A 20,729-nucleotide genomic window follows, 5' to 3' on the forward strand; every position below is an offset into this window, starting at 1 on the left:
GCTTGTCTGACATATTGCGCATGCGTCTGACCCTCTCAAAGTCCCGGCGTGCCCCGCGGCGCGTTGCGGCGTGGCTCGGTGGAGAAGGTGGTGTAGCTGGTGAGTCGGGAGTGTGAGGTTTTTCCTGGTAGGGCGGGGCTCGAGGGCTGCGGCTGCGCTCTCTGACCTGTCGCTGTTGGCTCGCGTCCTAAGTTCCCCGACGCAAAACCTTGTAGTGGCGATGTGACTCAGAGTGAACTGGGTCCTCTGTCTGGAGAGGCGTGGAAGCTAGGCCGCGTGGCGTGCCCGCCCCGTGCCTTCGGGGCTCGGGTCTGTTGATGTTCCCCGGTGAAGACTCCTTTCAAGGGCTCGGTGCCTCTTGCGCTTGCAGTTTGCGTGAATAAAACACTTGTTCACCAAGGCCCCGTTGCGCCCTGGGGCTGAGCGGTGGGGACTCGAAGACCACACAGCTCCCAGACTGATGGCGCAGATAACCCCACCCGAAACAAATTCTAGTGTTGGAAGGGTTAAGATGAAACACCCCGAGAGACAGTTACAGACAGGGCCGAGGAGTTCAAATGATCAGGAGATTTAAAGAAGATAGTGGTAGTGTTGTTACCAGTGCCCATCCTGTGGGTTTCTTGTCTTTGATGGTGCACTCTATAAGAACACTGAGTTTCTCTTTTATTTTTCCAATGCCTAGGCTCAGGTGGCCCTGCTTCCCTGGTTGGCAGTGGAGACCGGCAGTCCCTTGTGTTCATTGTCTGTGGAAAGAGTATTTCAGGTAGGAAGAGCTTGGTGGGCAAAGGCACTTGTATGTCCCTAGACCAGTCGTTCTCTTCCAGGTGCGATTTTGCCCCCCAGAGGACATTTGGCAATGTTTGAAGACAATTTTGTTGTCACACCTGAGGGCTGCTACTGCCACCTAGTGGGTGGAGGCCAGGGATGCAGTTACACATCCTAGCAGACAAAGGACGGCATCACTCCCCCGCCCCTCCAAGAACTCAGAAGAACTATCTGGCCGAGAACGTCAGTAGTGCTGAGGTTTAGAAAGCCCGCCCCTGCCCTTTCTAGGTAGTGGAAGTGGAGTCATAGTAGTGGAAATGGAGAGGGGACAGATGTCAGAGGTATTTCATCCAGAGGCCAGTTTTGTTTCCTTTTGTATTCTTCATAATCCTTAAGTATTTGACACCCACTTGATTAATAAGGTTTGATGACGTCAATCTTCCTCTTATTTTTTCACCCATTCATTCATTTTCCAAGTATTTATTTAGCGCCAGACACGATTCAAGGTGCTAAGATTCAGCAAGGAGGAAAACAAGTCTCAGCTCTCAGGAACCTTACATTCTTAAAGGGGATGACAGATACTAAACCCATAAATATATGCCAAGTAGTTACATATACTGTGAAGACGTTCCCATAGATGGAGTTTCTTTTACTACCACCATGTAGCATTTACTTAGTGCCTTTGAATGCCAGGCACTGTGCTTTGCAGATACTGTTTCTAATCTTTTCCTCGATCTTGCAAGGTGGGTATTATTATCCTCAGATGAGAAAAAGCAGCTCAGAGGAGTTGAATAATTTGCCCCAAATCAGTTAGTATGGAGTTGAGCTGGGACTCAACCCAGATTTACCTGATGGACAAAGTTTGTACTATTTCCATTAGTTAACATTGTGTCTCGTATACCAGGTTAATTTGAATGGGATGAGAAATGTATACCTTCTTTCTTAGAGCTAGGAAATTGAAGTAGAAACGGACTCTCACATTGACCTCTTGCTCTTTTTGCTCTTTCCAGAGTGGAGTTTTTATCAGAGAGTCCTAGCTGGAGGTGACTCTTCAGAGTTGTAGGAACTGAATTTTGAGCTACAGATCAGCCTTAGTTGGAGTTGAATTCCTCTCCACTCCTCACATTCTTTTGGGCATCTGATGGCTAATCTCTCAGAGGGGTTGGCAACTTGGAGATCTCCCGCCAGCCCTTCAGACTTTTAATTGTTTGGGCCTTACAAGGCCTTTGGCCAGCTCTGGGAGCTCTGCTGTTGATGGCTGCAGCCCAAGCTGCACTCAAGGAGAAGATCCTGCAGCTGAAACAATTCCTGACCATTCTGCACAGGAAGATGCATACCTGGGTGAGGGAATGTCATCCAGAAAGCAGTGAGAAGGCAATGACTTTGGTGCAGGATTTGGAGTGAGAACCTGCGATGCCAAGGCAATTGGTGAGAAGGGGAATATGTAAATAGAAAATGGAGATCCAGTTGTGGAGGGCCTGGGTTAGGGGATAGGCAGCTGAACAAAGTGGAGAAACTTGATTTTGTGGCTGTTGCTTCTTAAGCACTTGCTTATTTTCCTAGTGTCTGTTTCAGCTTTCTTAAGAGAACAGACTTTCTTTCCCCTTTGCAGGAAGAGGATGTGAGGAGAGCAAGGTTGGATGCCCGTACCAATCACCAAGTTTTCAGTAGTTCCCTGCTTCCCAAGAATGAAGGAGGAGAGATATTTGTCCCCTGTAGAACACAGCCTTTCTCTTCTGCAGGTTATATTCACATGAGCCAGCTCTTTGAAGGAAAATCTTCTGGGTCATGAAATGCCTGCTCTGTAATGGAGGAATTGCAATGCCCAGCACAGTGTGGGTACTTGAGTTAAGTTCTCAGTGTCTGAGTCACACCTCTCCTCAAAACAGATTAATACAGCTGGATTTCTGATCAAGAGAGGGCCAAAGTAGGACCCGCTGGGGGCTGGGAGCTGTGTTACCAGGTATAAGAGAACTGCAGGGCTCAGGTGGGGGCAGCCACAGACCTTCCTGCTCTACCCTGAGCAAACAGGATTCTGATGTGCTCTGTGCTCCTGCCAGCTGTGGTGCTGGGGCCTTGACTCTTCTTACAATCCTACTCTGTCCAGCTGCACATACCTACTCCTTATTCAAGTTTCTATCTCTGGCTTTCCAGGAATCTCTATTCCCATACCTCTCCTCTCCAGGCCCATATAGTGATCTGTAGGGTGATGGGGTTTTTTTCTGTGTGATACTGTGTGTACTCGAAGAGTAGCAACCCTGAGATTATGGGGGAGTTGCTAAGCTCCTGTTGGAGCCAGTGAGGCCCCATCCTTGGGTCTTTCCCAAGAGAAGAGCTAGAACTCATATGCAGGACCATTCAGATCAGGGGAAGAGGAACCAATGACTTCAAAGTGGTGAGCCACAGAGTCTCAGGCTAGAAAGGGGAGAAGCAGGAATAGTCCAGGGATGAGAGTTTGTCAGTGCCTGTGACATCACAGACATGACCTAACAGTTGTGTCATGAACAGAATTGGGAGTAGTAAGCATGTGAAATGATGGTGCACCTGCCAGGTTGAGGCAGCTCAGTTCCTTATCTAAGCATTGTCATTTCCTCTGGTCATCCCTTCAGAAAGGCTTATTCCACGATAGCTCTTAGAAGAGTCATGTCTTGGTGTTTTGAACAAAACTCTTCAAGTTTCTCTATTAACTTAGCAGGTAGCTTCTGTCACCAGCAGCCAGCAGAGACCCAGACAGACAAGCACCAGCAGGGGATCCACCTGCATGGATTCCTCCATGGTGGTCTCACCATTGGAGGTCAGATCGCCGGCACGGTTTCAATAACACAACCACAATGTGAAGAATTTTTATTACTTATGAGTTCCTCAAGGTAGGCAGAGTGACCAGAGAAGAGCAGACAGCAGTCCTCCACCCCAGGTCTCATGTGGCAACAGCAACTGCACTCCCACAGGAGAGGACTTCCCTTATTTAAGGGTCATTTGGGGTAGGGTGTCCTAATTTTGTGGGGTTACTTTCTATTGGGTACTTCAAACAGCTCTGGTGGCAAAGACAGTTGAGTGGGTTGGCCTTAACCTGGGATTAAAGCAGGGCTCTACGGAGGGACTTCTTGTCTGTCTTAGTCAGACTTGGCCACACCTAGGCAGCCATCACCTATGGTTTTCTTCATTACTTCCAAAACACTTGAGCATTCATGGCAGCCTACTGGCACCCAAGGAAGAGAACCAGATTTTAGTTTAGACTGATAAGCAAGTTTTCTGAACAGGCTTATGGGAGCTAGTTCAGGCTGACCAGGGTGAGCCTGAATCAGAAGATACTACCAGAAAGATAGAAGATCCCATTTGGACACATCAAGTGATCTGGCAATTCAGAAAGACTGAAAATACAGCAGAAATGATCCAGAGCCCAGGTATCTAGCACAGGCTAAGAAGCCAAGGTGAGAGCGCAAGGGAGGATGTGGACGAATGGATGAAGCTCCGCTGGGTGCTTGGCCAATCCTGGGAGCCCCAGAGATCTCTCTCCTGGTGCTTGGGTATACAAATTCTACATCTAACATGTCAACTTGTCACTGTCTCCTGGGTCTGGTCTAAAGTCTTGACTTGTGAAAAAATCCAGCTCTGGATTCCAGTAGACAACACCTTGATGGAAGGGAAGGGGGACTATGTAACAAGCAAGATCTCTGACAGGTCTTTTCTTTCTTTCTTTCTTTTTTTTAAATGGATCTCTTTTTGCCTTTTCTACCTTTAGACTGTAAAAGCTTCTTAGGGGCCATGTGTAATCTATACTATGTAATAATACCACCTACCTCTAGTGCCAGGCGAGACGGCATGGCTGGGAGTTAGTTGTGGTACTGGGTGTGACATGGAACCGCAGCTGTGCCCTCATCTTCCCAAGGAGGCCAGGCTTCCAGCCCCTCCCACATGCAGTGTGAGGTCTGTGCCCCAAGGTTGCATAGAAATTGTTAGCCAGAAAGAGTGTTGAAAGTGAGAGATGGAAGTAAGGAAAGATTTCAGAATTGATTTTACCTATGTTGAAAATCCACCTCTTCTTCCTTGGAGGGCAATGACCAGATCTTCCTCATCTCCATATCTGTCTGTGGCTGAACATAGTCAACATTTCTGGGCAAAATCAATATCAATTTAATCATACTGTATTTCGTGAACAACTGAATTCACTGACTGAAGAACACGAGGTTGGAGGACATAGATACAGATATCAGCAATGCATGGGGAGAGTTTGAAGTTGTTTGGCTTTTATTTTTCTGCATGGACATATCTAATAATAATAATATAATAGCTGGTATATATTAAGCATTTACTGTGTGGTAGGTAATATGTAAGTGGTTTGCACACATGAAATCATTTAATCCTTTAAACCACACTGAGAAGTAGATATTCTTATCACTGACTGTAAGATGGGGAGGCTGGGGCTCAGAAAGGTTAAGTCAGTCGTCTAAGGACACACAGCAATAGGTAACAAAATTAAAAGTTAAGTCCGGTTTGTCTCAGTCCAAAGCCCTCACCGCTGCAACATACTACTTCCTAACAATTCTTAGTGAAAAGATGGAGTTTCAATCTGGAGAGCCAGAGGTTGACCCCTTGTGTGATACTAATTCCTCGCATGCCCTTAGGCCCCAGTGTCCTCCATCTCCAAGGAAAGGGTGGTTCACAAATAGGGATAAACACACAGAAGCACTTAGAAAACTTGTTAGAAATAACTACCCCAGACTGACAAATCAGAACCCCTAGAGGTAGGATCTAGGATAGGCCAGGCAAGGTAGCTCATGCCTGTAATTCCAGCACTTTGGGAGGCTGGGGCAGGAGGATTGCTTGAGGCCAAGAGTTCGAGACCAGCCTGAGCAAGAGTGAGACCCCATCTCTACTAAAAATAGAAAGAAATATGCTGGACAACTAAAAATATATAGAAAAAATTAGCCGGGCATGGTGGTGCATGCCTGTAGTCCCAGCTACTCAGGAGGCTGAGGCAGGAGGATCGCTTGAGCCCAGGAGTTTGAGGTTGCTGTGAGCTAGGCTGACCCCAAGGCACTCTAGCCCAGGCAACCAAGTGAGACTCTGTCTCAAAAAAAAACAAACAAACCAGAAACCTGTTCATCCTTGATATCCTCTCTGCCTTACCTCGATAACGAATCCATCACCACAGCATGTTGATTATGCTTTCAAAATGTACAAATTCCATCCACTGTTTTCCTATATCCACTGCTGTCACTTGACCAGACAACTGAGTTTCTAGACATCACAGTTAAGAGTCTTACTTGGTCTCCTTGCCTCCTCTTTTAGCTCTAATCAATTCTCCACACAGCAGTCAGATTAAGAGAATAATGTCACTCCCTGCTTAATCATCCAGGGGCTTCTCGTTACACTTATGAAAAAATCTAAAATTCATAGCATAGCCTTGTAATAATGATGTCTAGTCAGGAAAACAGAAACCATTGTAAGCATTTCAAAGAGAAAATTTAATATGAGGAATTTGTAAGATGGGTGTGGTAGAACTGAGGAAAAAAAAATAGTGAAAGAGAACACTGCAGCCACAGAGATTGTGTGGGAAACAGCGACCTCACGTGGGGCTGGGGGAACATAGGGAAAGGTTGGATTTACCAGAACTTGGCGGCTTGGAAAAGAGGCTCTAGAGAGCTGGGACTCAAGTCTTGTGGGGGCGTTGGCTAGGCAGTGTTGCCTCCCTGGTGCTAGTACCTATGAGGGGGGCCCAATGAGGCTGGTTTTGGAAGATGCAGTATCTACTTTGTCTACTGTGTTATATCTGGCTCCAATGTCTGGTATAGGTAACCAAATATTTCCTGAATAAATGAATGTATTCTCCAGTTCTTACCTGTCTACTCTAGATCATCTGGAATGGTTGACAGGCAAGGCTTAGGGATTCTAGTACTTGTGGTGTTTCTTTTTCTGCCCAGCAGACTAGAGGACAATGCAGTTTGGAGGGTGAAGGCAACCTCAATGTGCAAGGAGTGCAACAGTTCCCTCTCAATTTCCCTGGTCACAGTAGGCCCAGGAATGGGAGGAGCCTACTTATAAGGCCTCATAAACTATCTCCACTTCCTTGTCTCTTCTAATTACTTTCACTGGCTCTCCTCATTTATCTAACTTAACTTCTTTGAGCTGATATCCAAAGCCCTTCAGTAACTGATCCACCCCTGGGCTGTCTCCCTCTTTCCCACCAGGAATCACCAATAAAGTCATGCTGTCCCTAACAGGTCTCATGCCAGCTGACCTCTTTGCCTTTGCCCAGGCCCTTCAAAGATGGCTTTTTCTGTGTAGAGCAGAGGCTGTTAACTTTGTGACTCTAGGAACTGCCCTGCATAGCTTCCCCTTAGGGCCATGCTCAAGGACAATGGCAGGGAAAAATAGTGGCCCAGGAAGGGCTCAACCTGAGGAAACACTTAAGTATATTCTACTTTTGCTTCTCCTTCAATTTTAATTTTTTTTTTGGCTTTGAGGTAGAATGTATGTTCTCATTTGCTCATTTTTAATTCTTCAAAAAGGGTCAAGCAGAGCCACGGTGCTTGCTTATCACCACAGCTTAGACACAGTCCTATAACTTCGCAAATACAAGCCAACAACGGTAGACAGTGTACCCGCCTTTTACCATTTTTAATCCATGGCAATTTCATAAAAGCTTAAATATCTGTGACTTGTTCTGGATCATTGTTTTAGGTTTGGTTCTTAGTGTTCCTCACACCCATCCTTCCTGTAAACTACTGTTCTCTTTGCAGTCAGATCCTCCTATAGTACCTGTTTTTTCCTTATTCCTATGATATTCCTTCTCATGATGGCTCAAACCCTTCCGAACTTAATTCTTTTCCTCCTCTCCCCATTTCCTGCCCCTTATTCTGTCTCTGCATGTCCGACTGCCCTGAAATAGACTCTACACTTAGGACATCTTCAAGACCCTGCAGGCTTCTACATAAGCATAAAGTTTCTATTGAGCTGGGTACAGTGGCTCACACCTGTATTCCTAGCACCCTGGGAAGCCGAGGCAGGAGGATCACTTGAGCTCAGGAGTTCGAGACCAGCCAGAGCAAGAATGAGACCCTGTCTCTACTAAAAATAGAAAAATAAGCCACATGTTGTGGCATACACCTGTAGTACCAGCCACTTGGGAGGCTAAGGCAGGAGGATCACTTGAGCCCAGGAGTTTGAGGGTAGAGTGAGCTGTGATGATGCCACTGCACTCTACCCAGAGCAACACAGGAAGACTCTGTCTCAAAAAAAAGTAAAGTTTCTATTGAAGAAAATTATAACCAAAGGCCAAGGAAGTGGAGGTAGAAACACCTTTATTTTTATCAGAAATAGTACTGTGTATAAACCATTTACTGTAAGAGACAATCAGGAACTAAGGTATGGGTGACGGTAAAGTGAGATCTTACAAAGATTAACCTAGATGTTATGCTTGCTGTAAACAGTGTTTGGAACAGTGTTTGGACCCTGGTTTTCTGGCAGAACTTACAGATCCTACAGCTCTCTCCCCATCAGAGAAAACTTTAAGTCATACTAAGACAGGACTCTGAAGTCACAGGCAGAGCCAGAAGAAGAGGTCAGCACCCCTATGCTGATTCCTGTTCTTGGACATGGTTCTTAAGATCCAGTTGTCAGTAAGTTTAGTTACTAAGCCAGGGATTGTCTATATCTCTCCACAAGCAGGAGGAAGTTCTAAGGAACACACATTGACCTAAGGAATTGATCTCTCAGGTTTCCTACATACTTGTAACACACCTCTCCCTTCCAAGGATGGGAGTTATGTTTTATGTGTACTGCCTGATGCCAGGTGAGGGCAGAGTTCTTAGTAAAGCTTTTCTCACACTGAGAACACTTGTAAGGCTTTTCCCCAGTGTGGGTTTTCTGGTGGGCACTGAAGTGGGAGCTGTTGTTGAAGCTTTTCCCACACTCTGCACACTTACAGGGCCTCTCCCCAGTGTGGATGCGCCGGTGAGAGCTGAATTGGGAACTGTTGTTGAATCTCTTTCCACAAACAGTGCACCGATAAGGCTTCTCCCCCGTGTGGGTCCTCTGGTGGACAATGAGGCTGGAGCTCTGGTTGAAGCTTTTCCCACACTGCCCACACTGGTAGGGCCTCTCCCCTGTGTGAGTTCGTAGATGGGCAGTGAGGTTGGAACGCTCACTAAAGCCTTTCCCGCATTCATTGCACTTGTGAGGCTTCTCGCCTGTGTGGATTCTCTGATGCCGAACAAGATAAGAACCTCGGCTAAAGGTTTTTCCGCATTCAGGACACTGAGAAGCTTTTTCCGATTCAGGGGCTGGCTTGTGGGGAAAGAGCACACTCTGAGAGCCGTTTTTCCCACAGAGGAAATATGAACAGGCTTTGTCTCCAGTATAAAGTCTCTGGTGACTCGCTTTGTCCTGGGATGGGGGTTTTTCCTCACTCTCCACTGGAGAATTTCTATATTGCCTTCTTGACGTTGGCTTACTCTCCCAGACTTTTTTTAGCTCAGAGTGCCAAAAAGTTTCTCCAGTAGACTTTCTGTGTAAAGCCTTATTCATTTCTACTTCCTCTGAATCATCCCATTTCGGATTTTCTTTTTTAATCCCATTCTTGCTTTCAAAACCTGAAGGGGAAAAAAAAGAAAAAAGAAATAAAATGGACTGTAGAGAAGGCAAACAATGGAATGCAAAAAGAGTTACAACTATACTACAAAGAAGAAATACACAACTGGAATTCTTCTTGTGATTAAGTTTCCTGCTAATTAAAAGCCTAAGTTTTATTTGCCAATTATAATATTTTTGAGCTCCAAATTCTGGGGTCACAGGCAAATCACACCCTAAACTCCACCAACTTTTCTCCTATGTCTTTTTGGATGTTCTGACACAATGACAAACTGAGGCAAAGGGTCAAACTCTATGTCATCTACCAATCTATTTATAGGTGTGGGTGTACTCTCAATTCTTGAATGGCCTAACTTCTGGCAGCAGAACAAGCAAAGGCCACTGTGGATTGGCCAGCTTAAAAGAAAGCAAGGTGCTAAGTGTCTGGCCAGTACAGGTTCAGGTTATGAAAGGAGTAGGCATACTAGAGAAGGAGGAAGGAAGAGGAACCTGGTCTGGAGGCCTACCTAGCAATCTGAGGAAGCAAAGTATTGGAACTCCATGGTAAAAGATGACAAAGAGGTTGGCAAAAACAAAATCAAGGCACTAAAATTCAAGGGGAATAATCTTTTTTTTTTTTTTTTTTTGAGACAGAGTCTCACTTTGTTGCCCGGGCTAGAGTGAGTGCCATGGCGTCAGCCTAGCTCACAGCAACCTCAAACTCCTGGGCTTAAGCGATCGATCCTACTGCCTCAGCCTCCCGAGTAGCTGGAACTACAGGCATGCGCCACCATGCCCGGCTAATTTTTTTTTCTATATATATTTTTAGTTGTCCAGATAATTTTTATTTCTATTTTTAGTAGAGACGGGGTCTCGCTCAGGCTGGTCTCGAACTCCTGACCTCGAGCGATCCACCCGCCTCAGCCTCCCAGAGGGCTAGGATTACAGGCGTGAGCCACCGCGCCCGGCCTAAGGGGAATAATCTTTAAACACCATGAAAACCAAGACTCCTAGCCTGTATAAGGTCACACATTGATGACAAAGCCAGCAGTGGTGACAGTTCCCTCTTGACTGCTAGGCTAATGGCCTCTAGGTGGACTTTCTCATCCTTTGGCCATCAGAGCCAACAGAGTCTTACCAAGACTGTCTGGGAATAGGGCCGGCAGGTCAAGTTTTCTGACTTCCTGGCCAGGGTGCCTGAAGTCTTTGTCACCCTTGTCTGTACCATCCACAGTGCCATCTTTGACAACCTCTTGGGCTCTCTGTTCTGCTGATGCAGCTCTCTAGCCTGGATAACACTTCTCTCTAGGCCAGGAACAGCATCACTTGCCATAGGAGGGGCAGAGGCCCAGGAGCTTGAAAAAGCATCCATTTCCTCATAAAAGATACAAGGCTCAGGCACACAGCCTTGCCTCACTTTTTGGTAACTCTACTGTAGGCTTCTGAACTTATTACGACACTGCTCTGGGGTCTGCAGAAAGCCCAGCTCCTGGAGTCTTTCCGCCATGGCCCTGTAGATCTGGCTATTCCACTGATGGGTCTGGAGTTTTCTGTAAAACTGACAACTACGAGAATGGCCAGGAGGGTCTTGGTCTCTTCATAGCCCCAGTGCACACCTGCTTGCCAGCGGACAAAGAACAGATCAATGAGATCTGACAGTCAGATCAGGGAGGACTGTACATATTGCAGTGCAGGGTTTTAGCAGCCTAAGAAGTTACATCCTAGTTTCTCAAACTATGCCACAACTGGCTACTGCTGTTCCTGGGAAGAAATCTCACTATGGCCTTTTCCCCTAAAACATGAATCTGCTTGTGGAAGCAGGAGTGAGGCTGTGCCCATCTGACAGACCTAGCTGAGCTCCTAGCTGGTGGCCACCATCAAGTGCCAGCCAGGTGATGAGGCCATTCTGGATCTTCCAACCTCAATCTCAAGAAGCAGAACCACCCGGTCAACCCACAGAATGGTGAGAAATAATTGTCTTAAACCACTAAGTTTTGGAGTGGTTTGTTTTGCAGCAATAAGCAGCTGAAACACAGCTATGATGCTGGTTACTGATGGCAGTAACTTGTGTATGTTCTGAGGAATATACTCACCCTGGACACAGATCAATCTGCAGCTGCAGTGGAACCCGATTCCTAATGATAAGCTTTTGAAATCACACAGGTACCTGTCCGTGGCACCACCCACCTTCCATAGAGAATACAGTAGTCATTCCTAGGCTAACATCATCATCATTCTTTTATGTTAACAAAATCTGGATATAGCACCCCCTCAGACAATTCACTACTTTGGTGACAGAAACATAACCTGGCTTTCAAATATCATACCGAAAAGAAAATTAGATTGACCCAGACAATCTAAAAATTTAGATACTACTTTTCCCTGTATGTAACCTATACATGGCAAAATGAACAGCTTTTATCCCAGCAATGCCCTCAACTGTTTTAAGGGACAGGAACCGCCAGGGATATGAACCGGCACCAATTTTATAGCTGGAAGAGCTCTGTGGAGGCGTGGTTTACAAACAAGCAATCAGCATAAGGACAGATGCAGAGGGGTCCTCACCCAAGTGGCTCTGGAGCAGGCTGTAGCTGCGGGGGCTCCCAGCTGCCTGGACTGCCTGCTTGCCGTTGGTTTTGCAGCTGTTTGAGTCCTCTACTGTGTCCTCATCCTCCACCTTTTTCTGAGCCTCTGGGCCCTGGCCTGGCCCTTTGGCCTCAACAGCTCTGTCTGCCAAGCTCCTGGGAGAACTGGTGGGCCCCTGGGAGGCCAGCAGAGCTTCTATCTCCTCTTGGAAGGCACAGGGCTCTGGGCTGCAGCCTTGCCTCCCTGGATGGTAACTGGCCTGGAGGCTTCTGAACTTGGTTTGACACTGCTCCAGAGCCCGGTGGAAACCTTGTTCCCACAAGAGCTCAGCAACTTCCCCATACAGCTGGCCGCTGTGCTGCTGCGTCTGGAGCTTTTCATAAAACCGAGACTCACTGAGAATAGAAAGGAAAGTCCTAGTTCCCTCAGAAGCCCAGCATACACCTGTCACTTTCTCATTTGCTGAGTCCAGCTGTTTTGCATCACCCCTGATTTCTTCTTCCCCCTTTGCTGATTTCTCACGGGCTTCCACTCCAGTCTTACTTGTGGAACTCTCAGACCTTTTCCTCACTCTGCAGCCCTGAAAATCTGGGGTCCCTGTGTGTTCTCTTTGATCCAGCCCAGAGCCAACATTTGGATCGTGAATGGGAAACCCTGCATGTGAAGAAGCAGAGAGGAGACATCAAGGCTCAGCAGGCTGCAGAGCACCTGTCTCTGAATCTGGATGGCTGCTCTGAGGAGGCGACATTTGGCCCAGATGGGGAAGAACGATCTGAGAAAGGCAAGAGAGCAGTCCAATCGGCAGACCTTCCCCAAGTGTCCTGAGACTCTAGGAAAGGGCTTGGTTCCCCCAGAAAGGCCTGGGCATAGAAGTAGACCCTCACAGCCAGGATGTTTTGTTTTTAATCTCCTCTGCCACTGGAGAAACTCGGGAGCTACCATAGCTACCTGTGTGTGTGAGCACACACCTGACTCTCACCTTTCCCTCTCCCCATCCGGCCACTGCCTGTCTCTGTCTCGCCCTAGCACTAGCTTCTCCCCCTCTCCCTTATCCTTCATGTCCTCGCACTCTGTCCCGCTGCTTTTGGTCTCACACTCCCTCCCTTGCTCTTGCTTGCCTTGTCACACATGCTGCCGTCCCTGTCACAAGGCCTGACTCCCCTGCTGCGTCTTTCTTTCAGTCTCTGCCTGTGTCTATCTTGCCTGCTCTGGCTTCCCATTGATTTCCTCCTTTCCTTCTATCTAAAAGTCTCCCCACTCCCTCTGTCTCCCTCCCTCTTGGATTCTTTCGGTATCTCTGAACAACTGAACACATCCATCTGGACCTAGAGGGAAGGTGGATCCTTACCCAGTGAGACATGTCTGTCCTCCTGTGCAGCACCCCTGTGGAGCACCCTCTGTGCAGGGCCAGCGTGCACCCCATCTTGCTGACAGAGAGATATGACTCTGTGCTTACACGTGGCTGGTCCCTGTAACAACACCAGGGCTGCTGCTACAGATAAACAGCACTGCTCTAGCCTGGGGTAGGGGCAGAGACAGGACCACAGTCATCAGATCAGGGGCAGTGCAAAGGCAGGGGGAGATCAGCCCTCCGTGGGAAGGATCGGGATGGGTTAAGAGCCATGTGATGATGTCAGAGTGGACAGAATACCTGACAAGCTCAGTGGACTACATAAAATCTTTATAATGTCTTTAGAAAAGAAGGGATTTCAGTGTGAGACTGAGTGCTAAGGTGAAGTGGGAACTTCAAAAGAAGCCGAAGGCATCAACCACAGCTCACCCGGGACCCAGCTGTCCAGACCATCATACCTGTCTCCTGGGCTCGGAGACCCTTCTTTTCGGGCAGATTCCTAGGAACTTGAGGCGCAAGCCAAGCTGGGGAAGAGAATAGTCACTATTAGAGGGAAACTTCTGCATAACAGCCACAGAAAAGAGGTTCTCAAAGTGGGCTCCCTGGGCCAGCCACATCAGCAGCACCTGGGAACCTGTCAGAAATGCAAATTCTGGGGCCTCACCTCAGATCCTCTGAATCAGAAGCTCTACAGGCAGGGCCTGGGAAGCTGTGCTTTAACATGCCCTCTAGATGAATCCAAGGCACGCTCAAGTTTGAGAACCACTGCCATATCCAACGGCCTCTATGTGTTGAGAAGTTCCTTTCACTAGATTCCTCTTGGCATAACAGCTTTAAAATTTTTTTTTTCATTTTAGAGAAATACGTACATGTTAGAGGCAAAAAATTAAATGAATAATAGAGGGGGGAAAAAATCTCTCCATAGCCCCACCACCCAGAGATAACCATAGTACTCTTAAAAACACCATAGTAACTGAAACCTTTTATATTTTTCAGAACAAGATAATATATTCTTTCTGAAACCCCCAATTTTAAGAATCCTACAAATGAAATGATACATTTTTATGACGTATTAATTGAACTTCAGCATAGGCTCAGGTATGTGACTCCTGGGGCGGTTATAACACTCCAGATCTGTGAGCGGCCTGTGGGCGTGGGGAGCAGAGGGAGCACTGCGAGGCTGCCTCCCTTCACTCACAGTGGCCACTGGCCCCAAGCCTTGGAAATCACAGGTCAGAGAGCACAGGTATTCCCGACGATTAAAAGGAAATAAACACTAAATGGCAAAATTTAGAAAAATATTGAGTATTTATTTTGCCTAAAGAATACTAAAACAAATAAACCTCCTAGACAATTTTGCATTTTGTAAACACAAGTTTGTCAACTTAACATCAAGGCAATGTTTTCCTCTAGGATTTGAATTATGTAAAGATGAGCTGGGTTTAAAAATTACCTAGCAACCTGTAATGGCAGCTTTCCGTTTAGCAGAAAAGGCAGCAATGGGCCTTAAGGCTATCTAGAATATATCTAGCCAAATTCCTTCATGGAAAAAGACTTGTAAAAACATAGAGCCTGGGCCAGGCGCAGTGGCTCATGCCTATAATCCTAGCACTTTGGGAAGCCAAGGCAGGAGGATTGCTTGAGGCTGGGAGTTCAAGACCAGCCTGAGCAATATAGCAAGACCTCATCGCTACAAAAAAAAAAAATTAGCCAGGTGTGGTTGTGAGCACCTGTAGTCCCAGCTACTTGGGAGGCTGAGGGAGGAGAATCGCTTGAACCCAGGAATGTGAGGTTGCAACGAGCTATGATGACGCCACTGCACTCTAACTCAGGCAACAGAACAAAACCCTATCTCTAAATAAATAAAGATATGGTATATCCATACAATGGAATATTACTCAGCCACAAAAAAGGAACAAAGTACTGATACATGCTTAAAAGAAGTGAAAGAAGCCAGACACAAAAGGTCATATAATGTGTATAATTCCATTGATATGAAATGTCCAAAACAGGTATTTCTACAGAGACAGAGTGGGAGCAACTGCATAACAGGTACAGTGTTTCACTTTGGGATGATGAAAATGTTTGCAACTAGACAGAGGTAGTTGTTGCACAACATTGTGAATGTACCAAATGCCAACTAATTGTTCACTTTAAAGTGGTTAATTTTATGTTATGTGAATTTCACCTCAATTAAATTTTTTTAATTAAAAAAGTTTTCTAAAAAAATTAAGACAAGTAAAAACAAAAAATAGAGCTTTGGAAGACAGGTGAAAATGATAGGAGAAATGTATTCTGGAAAAGATTAAGCTGGATGGGGAAGGCGGTTTTATGTCTTCAAGTATAGGAAGAACTGCTGTGCAGAAGGTGAGGGTAACCATGTTCATTTTTAATAGAATCAAATTGTAAGGAAAGAGAATTAGGCTAACACATAAAGAATCTTCATCCCTATTTTAAGTGCTATTACCCTCAACTGAAATTTGAAATCTTGCTTTTCGGACATATTTCAAAGGCATTTAATTTGGAAGCCTTGGGTGGACTCAAGTTCAGACCTTTGTTGCCAGGTGAGGACAGAGGCTTCTGCTCACCTTCCGACTGCTCCCCTGGACTTTGGTGTGAGCTCTGTGATCCCTTCAGAGTCCGCTCCTCTGGCTGAACCGCCTGTTTCCACTGGGATCTCAGTGACTCTCTGGCGGCTCCCAACGGGGCCATCTCCTCCAACAGCACTTTCAAGTCCTTCTCAGAACTTGAGACCTGAGAACAGACCCCATGATCCATCACTACAAATTCCTGCCTAAGCTGGGCTTTACAACCCCTAAGAATGGCATTTAAAAATGATGTGGAACACAAGGAAGCAGAAAAGAAGTATCTAGGAGTCACTATATTGCTGTTGTAATCAAATAAAAATTAATAGAATTAGGTCTTTGAAGTGGTTAAGAACATTTATATGAAATCATCTAGCATATAGAGCCTGACACACCAGAACTGCTAAAAATGGTGTACATTTGTGAGAAGATCAGCTTTCACTTTAGAAAGCCCCTGTGACCTCAGCACAAAGCTATTTCCTCTCCCCCCAAATCCAGTGTCAGTTCTACCTTCAAAAGGATACCTTGCATCTGTTTTCTCTCTCCACCTCCACGGCCTCCAGCCAGGTCCAGGACACTGTCAGCTGCCTGGACTGCTGCCATGGCCTCTTAACCGGCCGCCCTGCATCCTCTCTCTGCTGCTGGAGCTTCCACTCCATTCCCTCTACATGGAATCCAGTGTGATGTTTTTAAAATCTCAGATCACATCCCTTCCTGGTAACACTCTTCAGTGGCTTCTCACTGCACACAGAATAAAATCCAAACTCCTGTTCACAGCCTAAAAGGCCACACGACTTGGCCCCGCCTTCCTCTCTCACGTTTGCATAGCACTCTTCTGATCCCTGAGCTCCAGCCACCGGCCCTCCCTTCTCTATCCCAAACATGCCAAGTCCTCTCCCACCTTAGGCTCTTGGCCCGTACTGTGCCCTCTGCCTGGAGTACTCTTCTCCCAGCTCGTGGTACAACTGGTCCCTTTTCCTCCTTCAGTGTCACCTCAGAGAGGCCTTGCCTCACAAGCTATCATCCCCCCATGACAGTTACCAGATCACCCTGCTCATTTCCTTCTGAGCACTTATCTGAAACTGCCTTTCATTTGCTACTGTCTGTCTGTTTCCCCATGGAATACGGGCTGCAGCCGGCCAGAAGCCGTGCCTGCCATGTTCACTGTAAAATCCTTGACATCTGGCACATTGTGGTCACTTATAAGCAACTTTTGTCTTTCACAGCCATCTTCATTCTTTAAGTCCCATGCTTATAACTTGTCCTTAAAGTGAATGAGGAGAGGTACTGAGAGGCAAGTGGGGTCCTGAGAAATTACATCTACTTCCATTACTACTCCCCACTGGACTGGGGCCAGGACAGCATATTGGGATTCCCACTCTGTTTAGTTCACCTCTCCAAGCTCTACATTCATATGTGTGCTACTGCGCCTCTCCACTCAATCCCACAGATTTCCAACTAACTTCCTCAACTTTTCCCTAATGCATCACCACCAAGCTGCTCTTCCCCTCTAAAGTCAGTCAAAAGTACTCAATCCTCAAACCTACCAAATTTCATCTACGTCCCCCTTCACTGCCCCTCCTCCTGCCCATGCACAGCCCTGCCTCCTCACTGGGAAACACAAGCACCTCCACTTCCTGGGTCCTTCCCACTCCAGCTGCACAGACTCAGGGCACCCTCCTGCTCTGACTGCAGACCCACTCAGGCTGACTAGCATTCCTCGACACACACCCCTCCATTACTTAGGCCTCCCCAGACTTAACAGATTTCAGTTGCCTTCCTTCCACCAACTCTCCCACAACCAAAGCCCACATGTTACTTTTCCTTTTCCTATGGCTGTCACACCTCCCTTCTCCCAGAAGATATAAGCTGGTTACACGGATGAGATCTCAGACTTAATCCCAACTACAAGAGGATATTTTGTGAGCCCCTACGACTGTCCCAAACTGACCACTTAATCCAGGCAGCAAGAACCATGGTAAGGCCCAGCTGTATGACAACTTTGTTTATTGTACAATACATAGCACTCTGCCCTCAAAGAATCTTCTAGCAAGAGATTAGATTTTTATGCACCAAAATCTCTAGCTTTCCTGACCCCCTGAGTGAAGGATAGTCGTCCTTTCCCTGGCCTTGTTTTGGAGAATTTTTTTCTGAGTGTTTTTACCACTTTAATTGGGGACTCCAGACGTTAACTAAATATGTGAATATCTAACAGTTATATCCACAGATGAGAAATTCTTCCCATACAATTAAGGGCAGAAACAACCCTAGAAAGCCAAGAGCTTCTGTGGGCAGCAGAGGGCTGCTGCGCGTTTCTCAACCAAGCGCCTCTCCAGTAACTGGATTCCTGTGTTCCTCATCCAACTTCTTCATAACCAAAACCACAGGTTTCAACTTCCCTTTCTCACCTGTTCAGGAGCTCTTTGTACATCCTCAACCAGAGCCACAGCTTCCTCACCATTTTCTGGACTCTGCTCCCTCACCCAGATTTGGATCTCCTCTGGCAAGATAGTCAGAAATTGCTCCAAAACCAGCAGCTCCAAGATTTGCTCTTTCGAGTGTGTCTTAGGCCTCAGCCACTGACAACAGAGTTCCCAGAGTCTGCTAAAAGCTTCATGAGGGCCAGCTACCTCCTGGTAGCAGAATTGCCTGAAGCGCTGGCGGGAGGCCTCCCAGTCAGGGCTGTTGCCCTGAAGGGCCGATTTCTGGCCCTGTGTGGAGTCCTTGTTTGAGGATGAGTGTACTTGCGGACTCCTTGCTGCAGCCATCATTTGCTTCAACGAACTGGCTCACTCTGGTTGCCACTTCTACTCTGGGAACCAGATTCCCTCTCTTCCCTTACCACTGGGAAGTCATGTTCTCTTGCAAGGAGTGTCTTTCTGGAATCAGAGGGACATGAGAGTGTCACAGATGTGCAGAGACCACAGTTGAAAGAAAAGACTCAACTTTGAAGGGACGCTGAAGAGGATGAAAAAAAGACAGCAAAAACCCATCCCATATTCCCTCACTCTACTCCTTGAGATTGACTTTATCCCTTTGACTCCTCCACAAATCCACACCAAGGATCCAAAATACTAGAAATATCAAAAAACATAGTTTTCTCCCCAACCAAGTTTCTAAGTCTAACAAATTACCCAAACTATTCCTCACAATGTAGTCCACCTGTTCCTTCCCTTCTTCCCTCACCTTTTTCCTGTCCTTCCCTACCCTCAAGAAGCCTGGACTCACCTTCCCAATTGCTACCTACTCTTAAGGAGAAAGCTAGTGAGTGTGTGCTTCTTGATTAATCTCTTCATCACTATTACACCACACTCCCCACCACCACCATCAACCCCCGTCCCCACACACAGAATGTAGATAAGTCACTGTTCTCGTTTGCTGTATATTTTTATTTTCCAACATTCCTTCCCCACTTCTGATAGCAGGATCTTCTTTGTGAAAGAGTCCCTCTAATTCATTGATTCTAGTGGGGCCATTAATTACAATATCTTTCCCCAAACCCCAAGAGTGGGTATATAACATATCTGGGCCTATCGAAATTCACATATAGGAGGAGTGGGAAAAGCTCTGAATTTCCTGGGAAATGCTACATTGGTAGATGTAAGACTGGAGCTCTGTGCAACCATGTCCCACTCTCTATTCCACTCGTCCAGCACAGGGGTGAGCCTGTTTATAGGAGAAGACCAATACACCAGAGTCTTGACAACATATTTGGATCTCCAAGGCCAGTTTAGGTAAGGCAATATTTTTTAATTAGTTTGAGTTGGGTTTTAATTACTTAAAACACAGATTAAAACAGATACAATCATAAAGGGAAATTTAAAATTTTATATAGGAGCTGATATACTCCCACCAGGCAGTATTAAAGTGGATTCAGGTTGCACAACATGAACAGACTCAACACTACTGAACTGTAGACTTAAAAATGGTTAAGACGGTAAATTTTATGTTTTTTTACAATCAAAAATTTTAATTATTTTTTTTAAAATGGAATTGGGTTGCTTTTTCTCAAAGAACTTGAACTGCTGTCACTTAGATTCTCATTATGTTTCAGTGCGGCAGGAGGGGCTAGAGACAGAGAAGTCCAGGGCATTACTGTTAGCACTCCTTCGTAGCCAGAGCAGAGACGGAGAGCGATTAAGTAGCTTGCCTAGCATCACACTGCATAGCTCCTAAGCAGCAAGGCCAGGACTAAAACCTGCACCCCCGCCTTGCACATGTTCTTACATCCTATACCTTACCTGGCTGCAGAATAATTTAATAAGTGCTCTTCTAGTTTCATGCAGAAGGTGGATCCTGCACTCCTCCTGACCCCTTGCATCCCATTCATCATTAAATTTTAAAATGCCGGTCTCTCCAAAATTTCTTTCACTCTAGAGATGGCTCAAGCACTCGGAGAAATGCGGAATGAACATGGGGAGCACGGCTGATTCATTTTTCACTCGGCAAGTATTTACTGAGTACTTAAGACTTCAGCGCTAGGTTAGGCACTGCAGACGAGGAGTAGGGGGTGGGCAGGTCGGGGCTAGATGAGCAGGGTCCAGGCGCGTCCATCAGGGCGCCCAGGCTCAGGGGGCGGGAGCCGCCCTGTGCCCGCTCGGTTGGGGCGGGGAACGGCGACCGCGGGGCATCCGGGGGCGCCAGGCCTTAGGGAGGCCTCCCGTCCACCAAGACGTCCACCTCGGCCTGACCCAAGCGCCTCAGATAAGACTCCCAGTGGCAAGGGGCTCCTTGGCAGACGAGGGGCCCAACGCGAGGAAGTGGACCACTCACCGGACAAGAGTGCCCGCGACTCCCCAAACTGTCACCCACCAGGCCGGAAGTCAACGGCTCCTGCCTTTCCTCTAGGCCGATCTCTGCGCACGCTCGCT

At 46.7% G+C, this 20,729-nt stretch overlaps 1 protein-coding gene and 1 long non-coding RNA gene across 5 annotated transcripts; one reads left to right on the forward strand and one right to left on the reverse strand.

Moving 5' to 3' along the window:
- The first annotated feature begins 56 nt into the window (after positions 1–56).
- Positions 57–14,566, forward strand: LOC123632307. The gene is made up of 4 exons (XR_006733334.1): positions 57–99; positions 683–763; positions 1,776–2,193; positions 12,542–14,566. It is a non-coding gene; the product is annotated as an uncharacterized LOC123632307 (long non-coding RNA).
- ZSCAN32 (zinc finger and SCAN domain containing 32) lies at positions 8,064–20,717 on the reverse strand. 4 transcript variants are annotated; one of them, XM_045542421.1, is made up of 6 exons: positions 20,632–20,717; positions 18,267–18,737; positions 15,862–16,027; positions 13,732–13,797; positions 11,902–12,576; positions 8,064–9,359 (listed from the first exon to the last, which is right to left on the reverse strand). In XM_045542421.1, exons 2-6 carry the CDS (start codon positions 18,627–18,629, stop codon positions 8,446–8,448), a joined length of 2,184 nt encoding a protein of 727 aa, XP_045398377.1. In that variant the 5' UTR covers positions 18,630–18,737; positions 20,632–20,717; the 3' UTR covers positions 8,064–8,445. The 4 variants fall into 4 exon arrangements, with proteins under 4 accessions (XP_045398377.1, XP_045398379.1, XP_045398378.1 ...); XM_045542423.1 differs by having other exon boundaries at positions 20,671–20,711; XM_045542422.1 differs by lacking the exon at positions 20,632–20,717 and adding an exon at positions 20,100–20,471.
- Between the last annotated feature and the right edge of the window lie 12 nt (positions 20,718–20,729).

Source organism: Lemur catta, chromosome 2, assembly GCF_020740605.2.
Source record: "Lemur catta isolate mLemCat1 chromosome 2, mLemCat1.pri, whole genome shotgun sequence".
NCBI lineage: Eukaryota > Metazoa > Chordata > Mammalia > Primates > Lemuridae > Lemur > Lemur catta.

Bases quoted from the DNA above. Each gene is read 5' to 3' on its own strand.
- ZSCAN32 (XM_045542421.1), bottom strand. From the start codon at position 18,629: ATGATGGCTGCAGCAAGGAGTCCGCAAGTACACTCATCCTCAAACAAG. The intron at 16,028-18,266 runs GTGAGAAAGGGA...GTCTGTTCTCAG, and splicing joins TACAAAGAGCTCCTGAACAG to GTCTCAAGTTCTGAGAAGGA. The intron at 13,798-15,861 runs GTGAGCAGAAGC...TCTCTTCCCCAG, and splicing joins TCCAGGGGAGCAGTCGGAAG to CTTGGCTTGCGCCTCAAGTT.